The sequence below is a fragment of the Macrobrachium nipponense genome, chromosome 7 (assembly GCF_015104395.2).
Source record: "Macrobrachium nipponense isolate FS-2020 chromosome 7, ASM1510439v2, whole genome shotgun sequence".
Lineage (NCBI taxonomy): Eukaryota > Metazoa > Arthropoda > Malacostraca > Decapoda > Palaemonidae > Macrobrachium > Macrobrachium nipponense.
The window spans coordinates 97,857,996-97,873,337 of record NC_061109.1 but is presented as its reverse complement, the minus strand read 5'-3'; the positions used below and the strand labels follow the sequence as shown (position 1 = coordinate 97,873,337).

The 15,342-nt window shown below is 36.6% G+C and overlaps 1 protein-coding gene across 1 annotated transcript in view; it reads right to left on the bottom strand.

The window, feature by feature from the left end:
* Positions 1-2,170: 2,170 nt before the first annotated feature.
* LOC135217266 (uncharacterized) overlaps positions 2,171-15,342 on the bottom strand; it is a 152,181-nt gene continuing 139,009 nt past the window's right edge. The window contains 3 exon segments of the mRNA XM_064253007.1: positions 2,171-7,807; positions 12,658-13,059; positions 13,061-13,254. Coding sequence (XP_064109077.1) covers positions 7,031-7,807; positions 12,658-13,059; positions 13,061-13,254 — 1,373 coding nt within the window. The 3' untranslated portion in view covers positions 2,171-7,030.

Sequence of the window (15,342 nt, the reverse complement as noted above, 5' to 3'; positions counted from 1 at the left end):
AATGTGGTCGATGAAAACAAACAAAACAAAAAAAAGCCGGCAGAAGCATGGGGTGACACCAGGGAATGGTTACAAAGCAAGAGAGACATGGTGGTAAAATGAAGATATACAAAGGGGAACTGAAGAGAAAAAAATCTTCAAACTCTGGCAGCAGACAGGCATGGAAGAAGATAAAGATGTAAATGGACAGAAAGAGTGAGTCTAAAAAGCAGGGGGCAAGAACAAAGAAGACATGGGAAAAATAGAATCTGATTCTTAAGGGGCCGGCCAAAACCCCTATATATATGGTGGTATAGGGCGAAAAATGCAAAGTCATGAAAAAATTCATGGAGCTTCATATGGCAATTGAGAATATGTATATGAAATATTTCGTCAAAATTCCTCTTACTTTCGTAGTTACAGGGTAATTAGTAAACATAACTCAATAAGCCTAAAACATTCATCCGTACAAGAAAATGCAATATTTCTTCTGTTATCGTAAATTTTGATAATTATTGGCAAAGAAATTGTGAGAAATGGCATCTGTAGAGATTCCGTGGCTCGCAGAAGCGTCTGAAGCGAGTATCTGGTATTCTGGTTCAATCATGAATCAGTTGGACCATAGACTTCAAGGATATTACACGTTCGAGTTTCACCTCGTGACATTCGCTTGCTTTTACGTATGTTTATGTATGTTTTGGCAAGACGTTCATCATGCCAATGAGGAAAAGACAAGGAAAACATCTCGCTAACATACAGACGAAGAAAAATCACTCAAGTATTATTACAGAATATCATAATATACGCGTAGTTAGTGAAGAGAGAGGGGAGGGTTGCCTAGTAACTACCCCTTCTTGCCTGACAGCACACGTCACACTGTGCCCAAGGCTACGATCTTTGAGCAAAGAGATCTTCATTTATGATAAATAACATAGTTTTGGTTTTTTAATACCCAAAATGGAATATGAAATTCATAATAATCATGATTTATTAAATTGTCTTTGTAAAAAGAGAGTACACCTTCGAGTTTCACCTTTGACATTCTCTTGCATTTACGTTTGTTTATCTTTGTTTCGGCAAGAATTTCATCATGCCAAAGAGGAAAATACAAGGAAAACATCTCGCTAACATACAGAAGAAAATTCGCTGTGATAAGCCGAGTTAGTGAAGGGGAGAGAGGGGGTTATGTAGGAAGGAGTGCCCCATCTTGCCTCAAGCAGTGCCCCAGGCTACGATATATGAGCAAAGGGATCATCATTTATGGTTAAATTATGATAAATAAAATAGTTTTGGTTTATTAATACACAAAAAAGAAATATACATTCATAATAATCATTATTTATTAACACTGTCTTTATAGAAATACGAAGGAAAACTTTGAACGCCCGTATCTCAAAACTATATTTATTGACCTTCAAAATCTATCTCCTCACTTAGTTTTGAAGCTATAATATTGGAATTTGGTATATAACTCAGAAAGACATTATAGAACAATCAAATAGAGCCCTTTTTTCCAATTTTTGTTTCGTCTTTTTTTTATAAATGTTTTTCTCGTAATTTATAGGGTTTATTTTTTTACCATATTGAAAAATTCATATCTAGGAAAAAAATGACTTTTAGAAAAAAACTCTCCATTTGATTGGAGGTCGACATCAGGTCTATATATGGTAGTAATCCAGGTCTTAATTAATTAAATATCAAGGGAGGAGATCAGAATTTGAAAAAATGGTTATTTTCGGGATAAAATTGCCCTGGCGTCACAAAACCGAAGGTCAGAGGCGAAAATCATATGCGGTTTGGAGATGTCCCAAGTCACCTTATTAAGTGGTATGAATGTCAAAGTCCTGTCGTTAAAAAACGGCATAAGCCAGCCGGCCCCCTTAACACAGCAGTGGGACAAGGGAAAATACTCATGATTGCAAAGAGGCTCAGGAAAGATGGAAAAATATGAGGTAGTTTAAAAAATTTTAAAATAACAACCATCTAAACAAAGAAAATGAACCTAAATTGGAGGAATAATGGATAATAGAAAAACAAGTACAGGGCATGACAGATGTATTGGTTAAAAAGGTCCTAAGAATTGGAAAAATTAGAAAACCCAGGACCATCAGGAACAACTGATAACTCAATAAAATCAACAGGAGACCCAGTCATCCATTAGACTATTGGAATACGTAGTGGAAAAGCCTGATAAAGGAAGGGGGATAGGACGAGAAGGACGGGAACAGTCTTACAGTAATGTATGCAAAGGAAAAGATTGTAATGTGAAAATTATATGGGAACATGACTATATGAGCATGCCGAGAAAACTGGAAAAGGGTGCTGGAACACTGATAACAATTTTTCAAATTGTTATCAGTGTTCCAGTGTTTTTCAAATTTATAACTGTCAGTTTACCAAGGTTTCCTGGTAAAGGGATCAACAACAGGAAGAGTACTATGCAAAGACAATGAGATTATATCACATATCTGAGCCATGCAAAGTGGAAAAGATGAAGACTGTACCAGAACGACTAGTTATGCTAGGGATGTTGCTTTATCACAATACTAGATCTAGTTGAAGGTGTACTATAACATGAATTTGAGAGAAATGTAGTTGTATATCAATGATCAGCCCTGAACCCTTTGAAATTTATCAGTGTACAGTATCAAAAGAAGTTAAAAATGAGATCAGAAAATAGGGGCCAACAGGAGCAGTTTTATGCACATGACCTGATGTTAACTGCAGAACCTAAGAAGAGGTGGTATAAATGCTAAAATAGTTGAAGAGTGGAATACAGAAGAAAAGACAAAGCAAATGTAAGCAAAACAAAGTTTGTGGTGACTAAATGGAAGCAAAGGAAAAGAAAAGTGCCCATGTGGCTGTTATGGTAAAAATATGGGGGTCATTCTGTACTGTGTATTGATGCAACTGATGGTGTCACAGGTGCTTAATCCTGCAAAATGTACGTGGAGTAAGGGATATTTGATGACCAAAATGCATTACAACACCCATTGGGGAAGAAATGGGGAGATGAAAACCCTGTTGTAACAAACATGCAGGTCTCATAAGAGGTAGAGTATTTTTGTTGCCGTGGAAACACACATCTGTGAAGCAGCAGGAGTTAAAAGAGCAATACAGAATGAATAAAACAGTGTGATCTAGATTATACTCATAAATAAAAATATTCAATTCATACAGAGGGCAAAGATATGTAATGTATACTTAAACACGGTCAATGACAAGGAAAATAGAGATCTGAAAAGATATGACCAAAGAATGCTAAGATTCATAGCCACAATACAGAGGGAGGATTGCACTGTGAATGAGGAATTGGAGAGGAAATCTGATATCAAGTGACTAGAAAAAAACAGATACCAAAGACTTGGAGACACAAGGTTTAGACATGTGTGATGATGCAAGACAAGAAAGTTTGTCAGACAAGCAGTGGATTTAGAAGGGTGCAGGATGACTTATCACCTCCGACTCACCACTGCCAACTAACCACCACCAGTAGGACAACTCAATGCCAGGACAACTCATCATTGGCCAACTCAACATTAAGACAACTCAATGCAAGGACAAATAAAATCAACTTATTAATGGTAATTTTACAACAGCTTTTTGAAACCAAATAAAAGTAATTTATTAAAGTCAATTTTTAATATTTCTTAAATTTTAATTTACAAATTTACTAAAATTTGTATGAATTCCTCTCAAATATACAGTGGAAGATCATTGTGAAAAAGAAGTAACAATCTGCAAAATTCTATCATCTGCCTTCACATACTTCTTCAATTAACCGCTCACCACAACCCAAGTCAGCACTTATGAGTTTCAGAATGATGGTTTGCTTGTCGAATTATCAAAAGCTTTTGTGGAAAGTATTTAGATGGATGAATATTCAAATGATTCGTAGAAAGAATTCATAGCTTTATACTAGTATTGGCTACCACAGTGTGCACAGTATATGTAAGGTCTACCCATGTGCTGGTAGCCCGGGGATTTGTCATTGGTGAGTGAAGTGTGTAACCATCTTTGCTCCTCAGGCTCTGACTACACTAGAAGCTGCCCAGTGGCTGGTCATCAGAGCAACAGTAGCATTCTAACAGAACGCACAGTAGGGGAACTACACACATACAAGAGGCAGTGTCACAGTATACTAGTGTCAAGGGTACACTCCAGAAGGTTAGGATAGCCAACAAAGTGAGATATCCAACCATCTACGGCTGTGTCCTATGACTGCTCACTGTCAATCTGAAGGAAAAAGAAAAGATAATTAATAAAAGGAGAGTCCTCTCATTCGGAAGGACACTGCCCTCCGATGCAAGAAGAGACCCCTGAGAATAAGTCACCCCATCACCAACATACACCTGGCCCCTCCTTCTTGCCTGACAAGCGAGCAAAGAGGGCAATGGAGACACGTATATCTCCCAAAGGAGAAAACGTCATGAGGAAAGAATACTGGGAGAAAGTAAGGAAGAATGCTACGGCATTTTCCTCTCTGCAAACTTTCAACAGTGCAAGCAGCAAGAGGAACATCTAAAAAAAATAATCATAACAAATATTCTGTCGTGCCCTTATAATCAAAAGGCATGTGGATGTGATAAGGGTGAATGTTATGCCTTTGGCCGCCGACCCCGAGAAACACTGAGGGAAGGCAGCCTGCAAGGTTATCACAAAACGTGGGTTTGTATATTAATAAATGTCAAACACAGTATATATTTAATACATATATTATAGAAATAATAAAAGAAAAGGACTCCTCTAGCTCCATGGGTACTTGCCCTACAAAGTTAGAGGAGGCCCTTATGAAGAGCAAAGAGGGCGAAGGAGAGAACCCTCCCAAAGGAGCAAACACTAAGGAAAGATTACTGGGAGAGAGAAACAAGAACGAAGAGGCACTTACCAAGGGCGCCGTCAAAAGCAAAACACCTCCAACAATGCTTGGCAACCTTCCGCTGAAGTTTCCTCCTAGCAAAGTCTGAGAAAATGCAAGCGGCAAGAGCAACACTCAGAAATAATCATAAAAGATATATTGTCATGGCCTTACAAGCAGAGGGTGTGAGGAAGAGATGGGGCCACACACACTGGAAGAAGGAGGCCTGCGAGGCTATCACAAAAGAGGAGATCCCACCGGGAAAATTGAGTTTAATGACAGTCAGGCAAGAGCTCAAGAAAATATGTCTGCATCACATCACACCCGAAAGCAAAGTGGGGTGTTTACATCCAGGCAGGCAGACCTCCCCGCCTACCAGTCGGTAGTTACTGCCCAACCAACTTGTTCAAGAGCTTTAACAGCAGTGTTTCAGCTTTGCCATAAGCAATTCCTAATGTAAAATACTGAGGGTCTGAATATTGCATAGAACAAACAATCCTTAATAAATTACTTGTATTTGGTTTTAAAATGCTATGGTTTAAAATGACCATTAATGAGTTCATTTTAATTATCCTGGCATTGAGTTGGCCGGTGGTGAGTTGTCCTGGCGCTGAATTGTCCTGCTGTTGAGCTACTGAGTCAGCGGTAGTGAGTCCTTGGTGTTAAGTTGTCTCTTTCCGGATTTGGAAGAAGGTGAATGAAAACCTGTAGGAAGACCTAGGAAATCCCAGAGAAAAAGGATAGATGAGGACCTAGGCCTAATGAGAGTTCAGGCTGAAAAACATAGGATAGAATAGTGGAAAGATCTCATTTCATATGTCCAACCCTGTAACAAGAAAAGTTGAAGTAAAATCATTCCTTAGGATGTGATCTTGGTGGCCTGACCAGGTCTAGTCTTGAAACCCTTAACCCTTAAATGCCGAGCCTCTATTTACAAAAGTGTCTGTCAGGAGTTGGTGCCGAAGCAGAAAAAAGTTTTTTATAAAAATCACAGCACGCTTGGTTTTTAAGATTAAGAGTTCATTTTTGGCTCCTTTATTATTTTTGTCATTGCCTGAAGTTTAGTATGCAACCATCAGAAATGAAAAAATATCATTATCATATATAAATATTGGAATAAATGACAGGGCAAAAAAAAATTTCATATATAATTGTATACAAATCGCGCTGTGAGTAAAACGTTTAAAGCTAATGAGTTTTTTTTTTTGTATTGTCCACTAAATTGTGATGATTTTGGTATAAAACAAATTGTAAAATGATCAAAGCAACACAGAGAAAACATTCACAAAACGATGCATGAATTCGTAACGTGCAGACATAAAAACAAGTTTTTTTCTAAAATTCCCCATAAATCTAAATATTGTGCTAGAGACTTCCCGTTTGTTGCCAAATGAAGGTAATTGATTGAATATTACTAGACTGTAAGTGTTTTAACTTACAATTGTAGTTTTCAACCATTTCGGTTGAGTTAAAGTTGACCGAAGGTTGAATTTTTTCTATTTATCGTTATTCATATGAAAATATTTCAAAACTGATAAAAACTACAATCATGAGTTATTTTTGGTTGTATTCTACATGATATTGCACACATTTTCATGTATAACACTTTATGTAAGGGCTAATAGAAAATGGTGCAAAAATTACGACAAGGTGACTAAAGAAAATCTGAGATTTTCAGCAGAGTTAACGTGCGCGGAGGGAAAGAAAAAGTTTTTTTCAGAAATTCACCATAAATCGAAATATTGTGCTAGAATTCTCGTTTGTTGCAAAATGAAGGTAAATGATTGAATGTTACTAGAATGTAAGAGTTTCAGCAGAGTCACTCGCAAAAGTTCTGCAAAGCACGAATGCGTCAAGAAATCGCTCTCCAACGATGCGTCGCTGATGCTTTGTAGTGCGAGAAGAAAGAAACTTGCGCAATGGTGGCTGGGTAACGCTTGTAAACAAAACAACAGCGTGATCCGTGAACTCCCAGCATCCCTCAAGGCGCATGATTTAAAATCTTTTGCAAACTAGGCCTATAACTATTTTCTGCAAATATTTTTAAAAAAATTTTGTAGTCAATGTATCGTACGTCCACTTGGCACCCAACAGACAATTTTAGTCGACGTACAATACGTCCAGTCGGCGTTTAAGGGTTAATAGTTCAACAATTCAGTTAATTCATCACAGTTTTCTCCCATGTAATCTTGATTAGTGAGGATTTACAGGGCTTTTAAGACATTTTATGTTATCTTTTACTTGAAAATAATATTGAGATGGCTTTGAAAAATTGCAATCAGCCAACCCAGAAAGATCTTCTATGTCGCTCACTGATGGACAACTATGTTTTCCAAAATTTGTAGTTTTCATGACAGAACTCTTCACACACTTTTCACAAGGAAATTGCATGCAACTGGAGCCTAGTTCACTTTTAGAAATTAGACTTGCACCATAATTTTCTTTGACTATCTCTCTATCACAATCATTTCTTTTCAAGTACGATGAACACTGATCCACTGCATCACTCTGTTTATGACCACCACATATTTCATGCACACCTGATCTCAAATGTGCAGTTCGATTACAGGGCTCTGTACACTTACCTTTTAGCTGTACATTGCCTTCACAATTACACATAACATTTTTACAAGATATTTTACAAGCATCATTATTTTTAACATTTATATTCGAAGTCACCTTATTTTCTACAAACAACATTTGATTTTTATTGGAGCAACAAGAAGAGTCAATTCCACATGATGAAACCCTTCTCTGGTCCAATTGTGCATGAGATATTTTCATAAACTGTAGAGAATACTTCATTAATAGCTTGCAAGCAGTGCTTGGCTTGTTTGCTTCAACTGCCTGCATCAACTTTTTCAAAAAAAGCTGATCACCATAAGTGGTTCTTAAGAAAGAATAAGTTTCTTTTGGATCTGATCCAGAGAAAGGACAACCACTCATTTCAATTGGCTGAGGCTTCATTGCCTGAAAAAATAAAATAATCCATGAAGGTACACAACATCCCGAGTTACAGAAGCACAGACTTATAATGCTTTGTCAAATACACTTATCAAGAATAGTTATTTAGTTACAGCGCCGTAAGCACTGGTAAAGTGCTGGTAACAGCACTTATGGCACCTAATTAATAAGTACCAACTTACGACAGAAATCAACTTAAAGCACGCTACTGGAAAGAACTGGGCTTGGAGAAAGACAGGAAATCATTATGTATATATAACGAGAGTATTTGTTTGAAAAGTCAACTTTATTCTATAATAAATACAGTCTATTTCATCACAACTCATCACTTACACTGTAGGCACAAATCATAATTTCAGTGGGAAGTCCAAAGTGCTATATGCCTTTGACTGGTATTCAACGCCTGTAACATCCAGGGGAGCAACTAGGATCTAAATACAGGCCAGACACCTCCGGCTCTGATAACTGGAGTTAATGAATCATTGTAAGGAAGATGCCCTTTAGTGTAAAATGAAGCAGTACGTAAAATAATTGACTCAAAGTCACATCCTCATCTCAAAGCATTTTCCCATGGCCCACAAGGGGACTTACTAATTCATAAGAATTCTTCCCTTCATTGTTACTGAAACTCCTAAGAACAGGCACCCATATTCTGCTTGTTTCAGGGAAAAATACAAAATCCTTGTCTATAATGTGTGATATTATAAGGAAATTCTGATTAAAGGAATACCACCTTACCAATTTGGCATACCTTTGATGTGCCACCCAGAATTACAGTTCAGCAAGTGATAACCAGTTTTATGGAAAATACAACAAAATTTTACTAAATAAACAAGATGTTTACTAACTGGCCAAACCAAGTTAAAGTTGAGCAGTGCATGTTTACCATGGTTTCATATACGTAAATTAAATATACTATGTATAGTACGAGGGTTGTCCATAAAAGGTTCGCAGAGATTTTTCATAATGAAAAACATGATTACTGGCATTGAATAATACATTTTTGGAAAGCTTAGACTTTTTCCTATTTTTCGACATAATTGCCATTGAGATCAATGCATTTCTGCATGCGTTGTACCATCTTCTTTATGCCTGAATCGTAGAACTCTCCCGCCGCTCCGCAAAGGTAGCTGAAGACCTCTTCTTTCAGCTCTCTCTGGTTCTGAAATGCGTTATGGACGTCTGTACGTCCGCCTTTGAATTCTCTGCACCATTTGCGCACGTGTTGTACGCTCATACGCTTTTCTCCGTAGATTTCACATAGTTGGAAATGAATGTCCACCAGTGCAGTGTTTTTTGCACACAAAAAACGAATTACAGAGCGCAATTCGCACCTGGCGGGAGAAGCAAGTGGGAGTTCCTTGTCTATCGGCTGCCAAGCCAAGGCTGAGTGTTGCAGACAGCTCGCCGGGAGAGAGAGAGAGAGAGAAGAGAAGAGAGAGAGAGAGAGAGAGAGAGAGAGAACCAAGCTACACGCCAGTGTCCCCGGATCCCGCGTAACAGCATTCCTTGCGACTGCAGGCCCTTGGGAATCTTATTATATGGACAACCCAAGTATTTACTGTACACTGTATGTTCAAAAGCCTTTTTTTTAAACATGAAATTAAATAGGATTACAACTTCAGTACCAGTAACATTTTGGACATTATGGATCCTATAAATTTTCATATCCCAAATAAATAATTACTCTGCAATATCTTTAATATGTAATCTTAAAATCATAGTACGTATAGGCAGTCCCTGGTTTAGCAGGGGTTCTATTCCCGGCGGTGCATTGTAAACCAAAAAACGCTGTAAACCAGAACATCAGAATAATAATAAGAATAAATGGCGCTTACTGCACCTTAAGGCACCATACCCAGTTTTAAGGTGCCATAAAGTCGGAACGGCATAACCTGAGATGGCCATAACCGAGGAACTACCTTACAGTTCTAGTACATAATATACAGCAGAGGGAGGGAAGTATTGGAAGTTAGACATGAGCAACCCCATTCAAGAAACACTGTCTAAAGTCCTGGAGAATGCACACATGTTACATCCTGAAGTCCTGAGAACTATGCTGACCTCATTTCCCTATGCCTAAACAAAAAGTTCTACTGATATTGGATGCGACAACTCATCTTATAGAACCCCCATTTTTTTCAAGTAAGCCACTGCCATCAAGTTGCTGATCATCACACTTATTACCTTGCCTTCTACAAAATGAAGGAATGCTTAGGATGACAGCCTTTAACTCTAAAAAGTTTATATTTTGCCTCCTGTTGTGCCAAGTCCAAAGCCCCAAATGCCTGGTAGTCCATTGTGTGTTCTTCAATCTTGACTCAACGAGTCAGTCAACAAAAAGACTCCATGGGGAGACATATCTGCAGAACTTCCACCAATAGGTTCCTTCCATCACTAAAATTCCTGTAAGATGTCACCTGAAGCTATGAAAGTGTAATTATCTTAACGAGAAATTACCAACCATGATCTTACTACCAATAGCAGCAGAAACTACTTTCTGAAGTAACTGAGGGAGAAAGTTTTTCCTAAGAGGCAAGGTGCCCAATTAGGGATAGCCAAATCTTGGCCTGAGGGTCTTTTCAGAACCTCCAGACTGGATGACTATCTCCTGATCTTAAAGTGTTCGTAAGTTGGTTCTTAACATGTAGTGCATCACTTTGTTTTAAAAAAATTTTTAAAACTTATGAAGACATTTAACTTTGCAATATGTCATGCTTATATTCCTAAGTTAACTTGAGTCATAGATTTTATTATTTTCATTTTCAATGTAATTGTAAATTGTGCAATATTATAAAGAATTACTTTGGATGTTAGAAAGGTAAAAATAAGAAAATAAAATTTAGATTCATGCAACAATCAAAATTTGGTATTTTTTCATGCCTTGAAAGTTATGAACTTCGAGAGAATTTTGCAGGAGCAGCTTCCGACACTGGAAGTTCATAAAATAAATGCACACTGGTACTTATTGACAAAACTGCATACCAAACGTTTTCTATGGGGAGAGGAAATATAGAAAACGCAAATTCATCGAAGAACGATTTAAATCCAGAAGATAGAAATGAGTAGGAATATTTTACAAGTATGAATGAACATTTTTGTGATTGTAAGAAGGATACATGGTAGTTAATTATGAGAATATTCAGGATAATCAGGAAAGGGGTTAAAGGAACTGGTTCTTCTTTTCTTCTTCCTCATGCAGCAAAAATTCTTACTATGCAGAATAGGCACACAGAGCGTAGTTTGAAATTAAGGGTGGCAAAGGGGAGCGCTCCAAACACAATTTTAACTTGCAACCTTGTCTGTTTGTATTTCTGAATGTTTGTTACATGAAAGTTCATAAGCAGGGGGTGACTGTAAGTTATATAACTATAATGTACAGTTTAGTTAGAATTTTAAACACATGAAAAAAACACTCACATATACTTCATTTGCAAGAGCAAAAAACACAAGATTGTGCTGATACTAAGCAAAGTTTCTTGAGGTCACAGACAACAGACAATGAAAGACCAACTCACAGAAACCCCATTTCCTTTTTCAACTGCTGAAATAAACCTTTCAATTTAAGGCTTCCAAGCAGAATCTCTTTGTCTCCAAGACATAAGCTTTAACATTGATGTGCTCTCTCAAAATGGCATATCAACTACTACCTTTGCAAGGTTCAGAGACTTGTGGCTCTATCTCCCAAGAGATAGAAACACCCACAAGAATTAGCGCTGAGAGACCACCTGATCTAACCTTTAAAAGAGGCAGAAACAAAGTAAACAGTAGCACTGACAACCTACACAGAGGCAAATGCACCACCAATTGCTGATAATTCCACAATTGCCAAATACTGTCACAACTGACATTAAGAATTCATATGTGTTATCAGTAATCCTTACTGTATGCCTTGGTTTCCTTCTCCTGACGGTGTATGTCAACTGGTTTGATGAAGAGTGACCCTCACCAAAATTTACATATCTGGGTTCCCGCTATTTTTCCATTGTAACCTTCTCAATCATTTACACAACCTTGCGTTAATCTTGTATCTAAAGCCTAAAGGATTTTGGCATATGCCAAAAATTTTGGCAATGTAAGCATCTCCTAGGTCATGGGATATAAAATCTTAACAAGTGCTCAACATCAAAATGAGATTAGGTTGCAATGGCATATATCATTCTCTCCCACATTCCCTAAGCCTTTACTACTCCACAGTATGCATTCAAGTATTTTTGGAACTTCTGACCAACAGAGGAACATAAATCAAAACCTTGGTAGAATTCAATCTGATAAATAATCTTCACTCAAATGGAATTCCACCCAAGAGTTGAAAAAGACATCATGCCGTGATACATTCACCTCTTATTATGGCTAAAACTAAAAGAAAAAAAATCCATACCATTATTTAGGCCTAAATGTATATACGTAATCAATGCAAAAAATTCTCAAACTTGAGCCCACAACCAGATTTCAGATGTTCAAGAGAACCCTCACCAATGCTAGGTGGTCCTATACCCAGTAGGTTTGGGAATTTATATGCAGTTTTAGGTACAAACAGACCTTGCAATCCACGAGTCAGCTGCTGATATTAACAAAAATAGTCATTTGTAAAATACTGGTTTGTGCTTCAAATGAACTCCTAGTCATTTGTAAAATACTGGTTTGTACTCTATATTAATTCCTATCATTGTCATTTGAACATGTTGCCTACATTTGATTAGTAATATGTGTTTGACAAAATTCAAACAATATAAATATTTTTCCTTAATCTCTCCTTACTCAAGTTTAATGTTATGCTTTTCTTAACAAAATCAATTTCCAATAAGAACTTTGTACCATTTCTTCTGCAAAAAATTACAATCGAATACCCTTACCTGTAATGCATGACATGAATGTGATGAGTAGTTAATCCTTCCTCCTTCAAGTCCATAAACATGTCTGACACTATATTTGTAACGATTTCCACCACCTCCGAGCCAAGAGTGATTACAGCTGGTTCCAGAACCTTTGTAAGGCTTTGAATAGTAATGCTCCCACATGGTAATGTTTTCATCTACAGGTAATCCTATATCCTTTAAAAACAGTGTATAACGCAACCTAGCATGGTGGCGAAGCCGATTGGTTTTGATTAACATTTGGTGAAGTTGTTGCATACACAAAGGGAAAAACTTACTTTCGTTTTCAATGTCTCTGTGGGTAATATGTATGGGAATTTTCAGCTTACAGTTTCCTCCATATTTTGACATAAATAGGTTCCTTAAACTCTGACTTATTTGCACTTATTCTTTGGTCACATAGAGCCATTTCATAGTCAATGCTCTGGGAAGACAATTCTTCAATACCATGTGTGAGTAATGCACTGAAGACTGAACATAAAAACTGTATTAAAAACTTGCATGGTATATCTACTTTACCTCCTTGCACTATAACCAAGCGGTCTTTCACTAATGATGCAACCATAGTCCATGGAACTGCAAAATAAAGACAAATAATTAACAATAAAATTTCAATTTAAATAAAATTGCAGGACCTAATCTCAGAACACCAAAAACCCTAAAGTATATTCAGCTTCTAATATGACCCAGTGAAAGTTAAGAAATGAGTGCCATGGATCTTATTAAACTTCTTATAATGATGACAGATCAACTGTTAAGTTAAACTATCTTTTTCGACAAAAAATAGTAAAAGACACAAATGTCTACTTTAATCTCAGAAGTACAATACTGAGTTTTTGTTTACTTGAAAAATAAAAATAAGAAACAAGAAAGCTCTGTAACTATAATAATTTAATAAATAAATTTTATTTCACAGCATCAAAACACTCAGTAATCAAGATTTAAAAAGGACATTTTTTATTTTTTATTTTTCATAGCCAACAAACCTAAGGTCTTAACATCAGGAAAACCCTTCTGGCACCAGCTGGAAACCAGTTAAAAACAATAAAAAAATTGTAAATGGAAGGAAACTATGGCATCTGGCATCCAATACATATGGACCATGGGCCAGCAGCCAAAACCCTCCCCCCCCTAGGGATTTTTGCAGATCACATTTTTTTATACTTTAGTCTGTAGATTCAGATTCTAGATGTCTGCATTATGAATTTTGGTGATTTTGGCAGCTAGAGCCAAAAATTGACAAATATTCAGGGAAAAATTGGATAAAAAAAATAATGTTAGTTTTTTTTGTCATGCAAAGAATAAAAACAATTTATGAAAAATGATAAGGAACTGTGGGTTTTTTAGTACGCTGAATCAAATGAAATGGTTTATTTCATTGAAAAAATAGGAATCAATAGGTTATTTAAGTTTAAATATAAATTTTTGACTCTCAGGAAAAAAGTATATTATTACAGTTTGCTCTCCTTTCTTTCAGTGAAGGAGATAAAAGTGTTGAATTGAAATATCCATAAAGAGCAAGGTTTTTTAGATGCTATTCTATATATACAAATATGTAATATGTTATATTTAGTCCAAAATTAAAAGCATAGTATACATGATACCATGAGAAAAAAAATTATCTTCACCGCATAGGAGGCGGTTTTATCCTTGGGTACAGCCATCTGCTATGTGGAGCATGGACCAGTTGCCTCTCCCTCCCCCTCAATTTATCTTTGCAGACTCTACTTTTTATTTCCTTAGAGTCAATTGATTCAGAGTATGATTTTCTGCACTCTGAGATGCTGAGAAATTTTGGCTGCTACATCCAAAAGTTTGAAAATCATTTAAAAAATTCTAATTTCAAGTAAAAATTTAAAAAGTGTTAGCTTAACTAAGTGGGCAAGGAATAGGTAATGTAATTTTGATGTAATTTCTCATTAAGAATAATTAGATTAAATCATAGGATTTTGGCCCAAAGACTCAGATGAAAACAAGAAAAGAAATTAAATTAATAAATCTTTGGTTTTTATTAGAAAAGAGAGGATTAAAAAAATGAATGGGTTTTTAAGAAATTTTGCGGTACTACAGGTACAATAAATTAAAGTGTTCCTTTTGGTAATATTAATGCTTAAGAAATAAAGTCCATTTGACATCTAAGATAAATAATGAATTAAATGCAAAAGCAAATAAATATGTTTTAAGACATTTGATTTAGTAAAGTTTGGTTTTATAGCCCTTGAATACACATGCTAACCTGAAAATGATTTAGTTGTTAATTACAAAATGACAAATTTTCTGAGACAATTTGTATTTTTCTAGCGCCTAGCTGGATCCGGTTAAAAGCAGATGAAAGCAAGGAATCTTGTGATATCTGGCAACGCATGCGTAGATCGGGTGAAGAGGGGTTCATAGACCGCTCATCTATGCCAGTCTTTTCTTTAACTGCCTGGGCGAGAGTTGTGTTTACCTCTCTTAGCCTTTTTTCCAGTTCATTGCCCGTTTCATTTCTTTTAGTGTGCGTGTTGTGTTTTCCTGGTATTATGGCTTCTTCTGCTCCTCCTCGGCGTCAGCGTACGTGCCCCGGAGTTCCTGGTTTTCCTTGTTCTCGTTTTTTGGCTTTGGCAGAGACCGACCCCCACATCGCATGCAGTAGGTGTCGTTCAAATTTTTTTTACTATTACG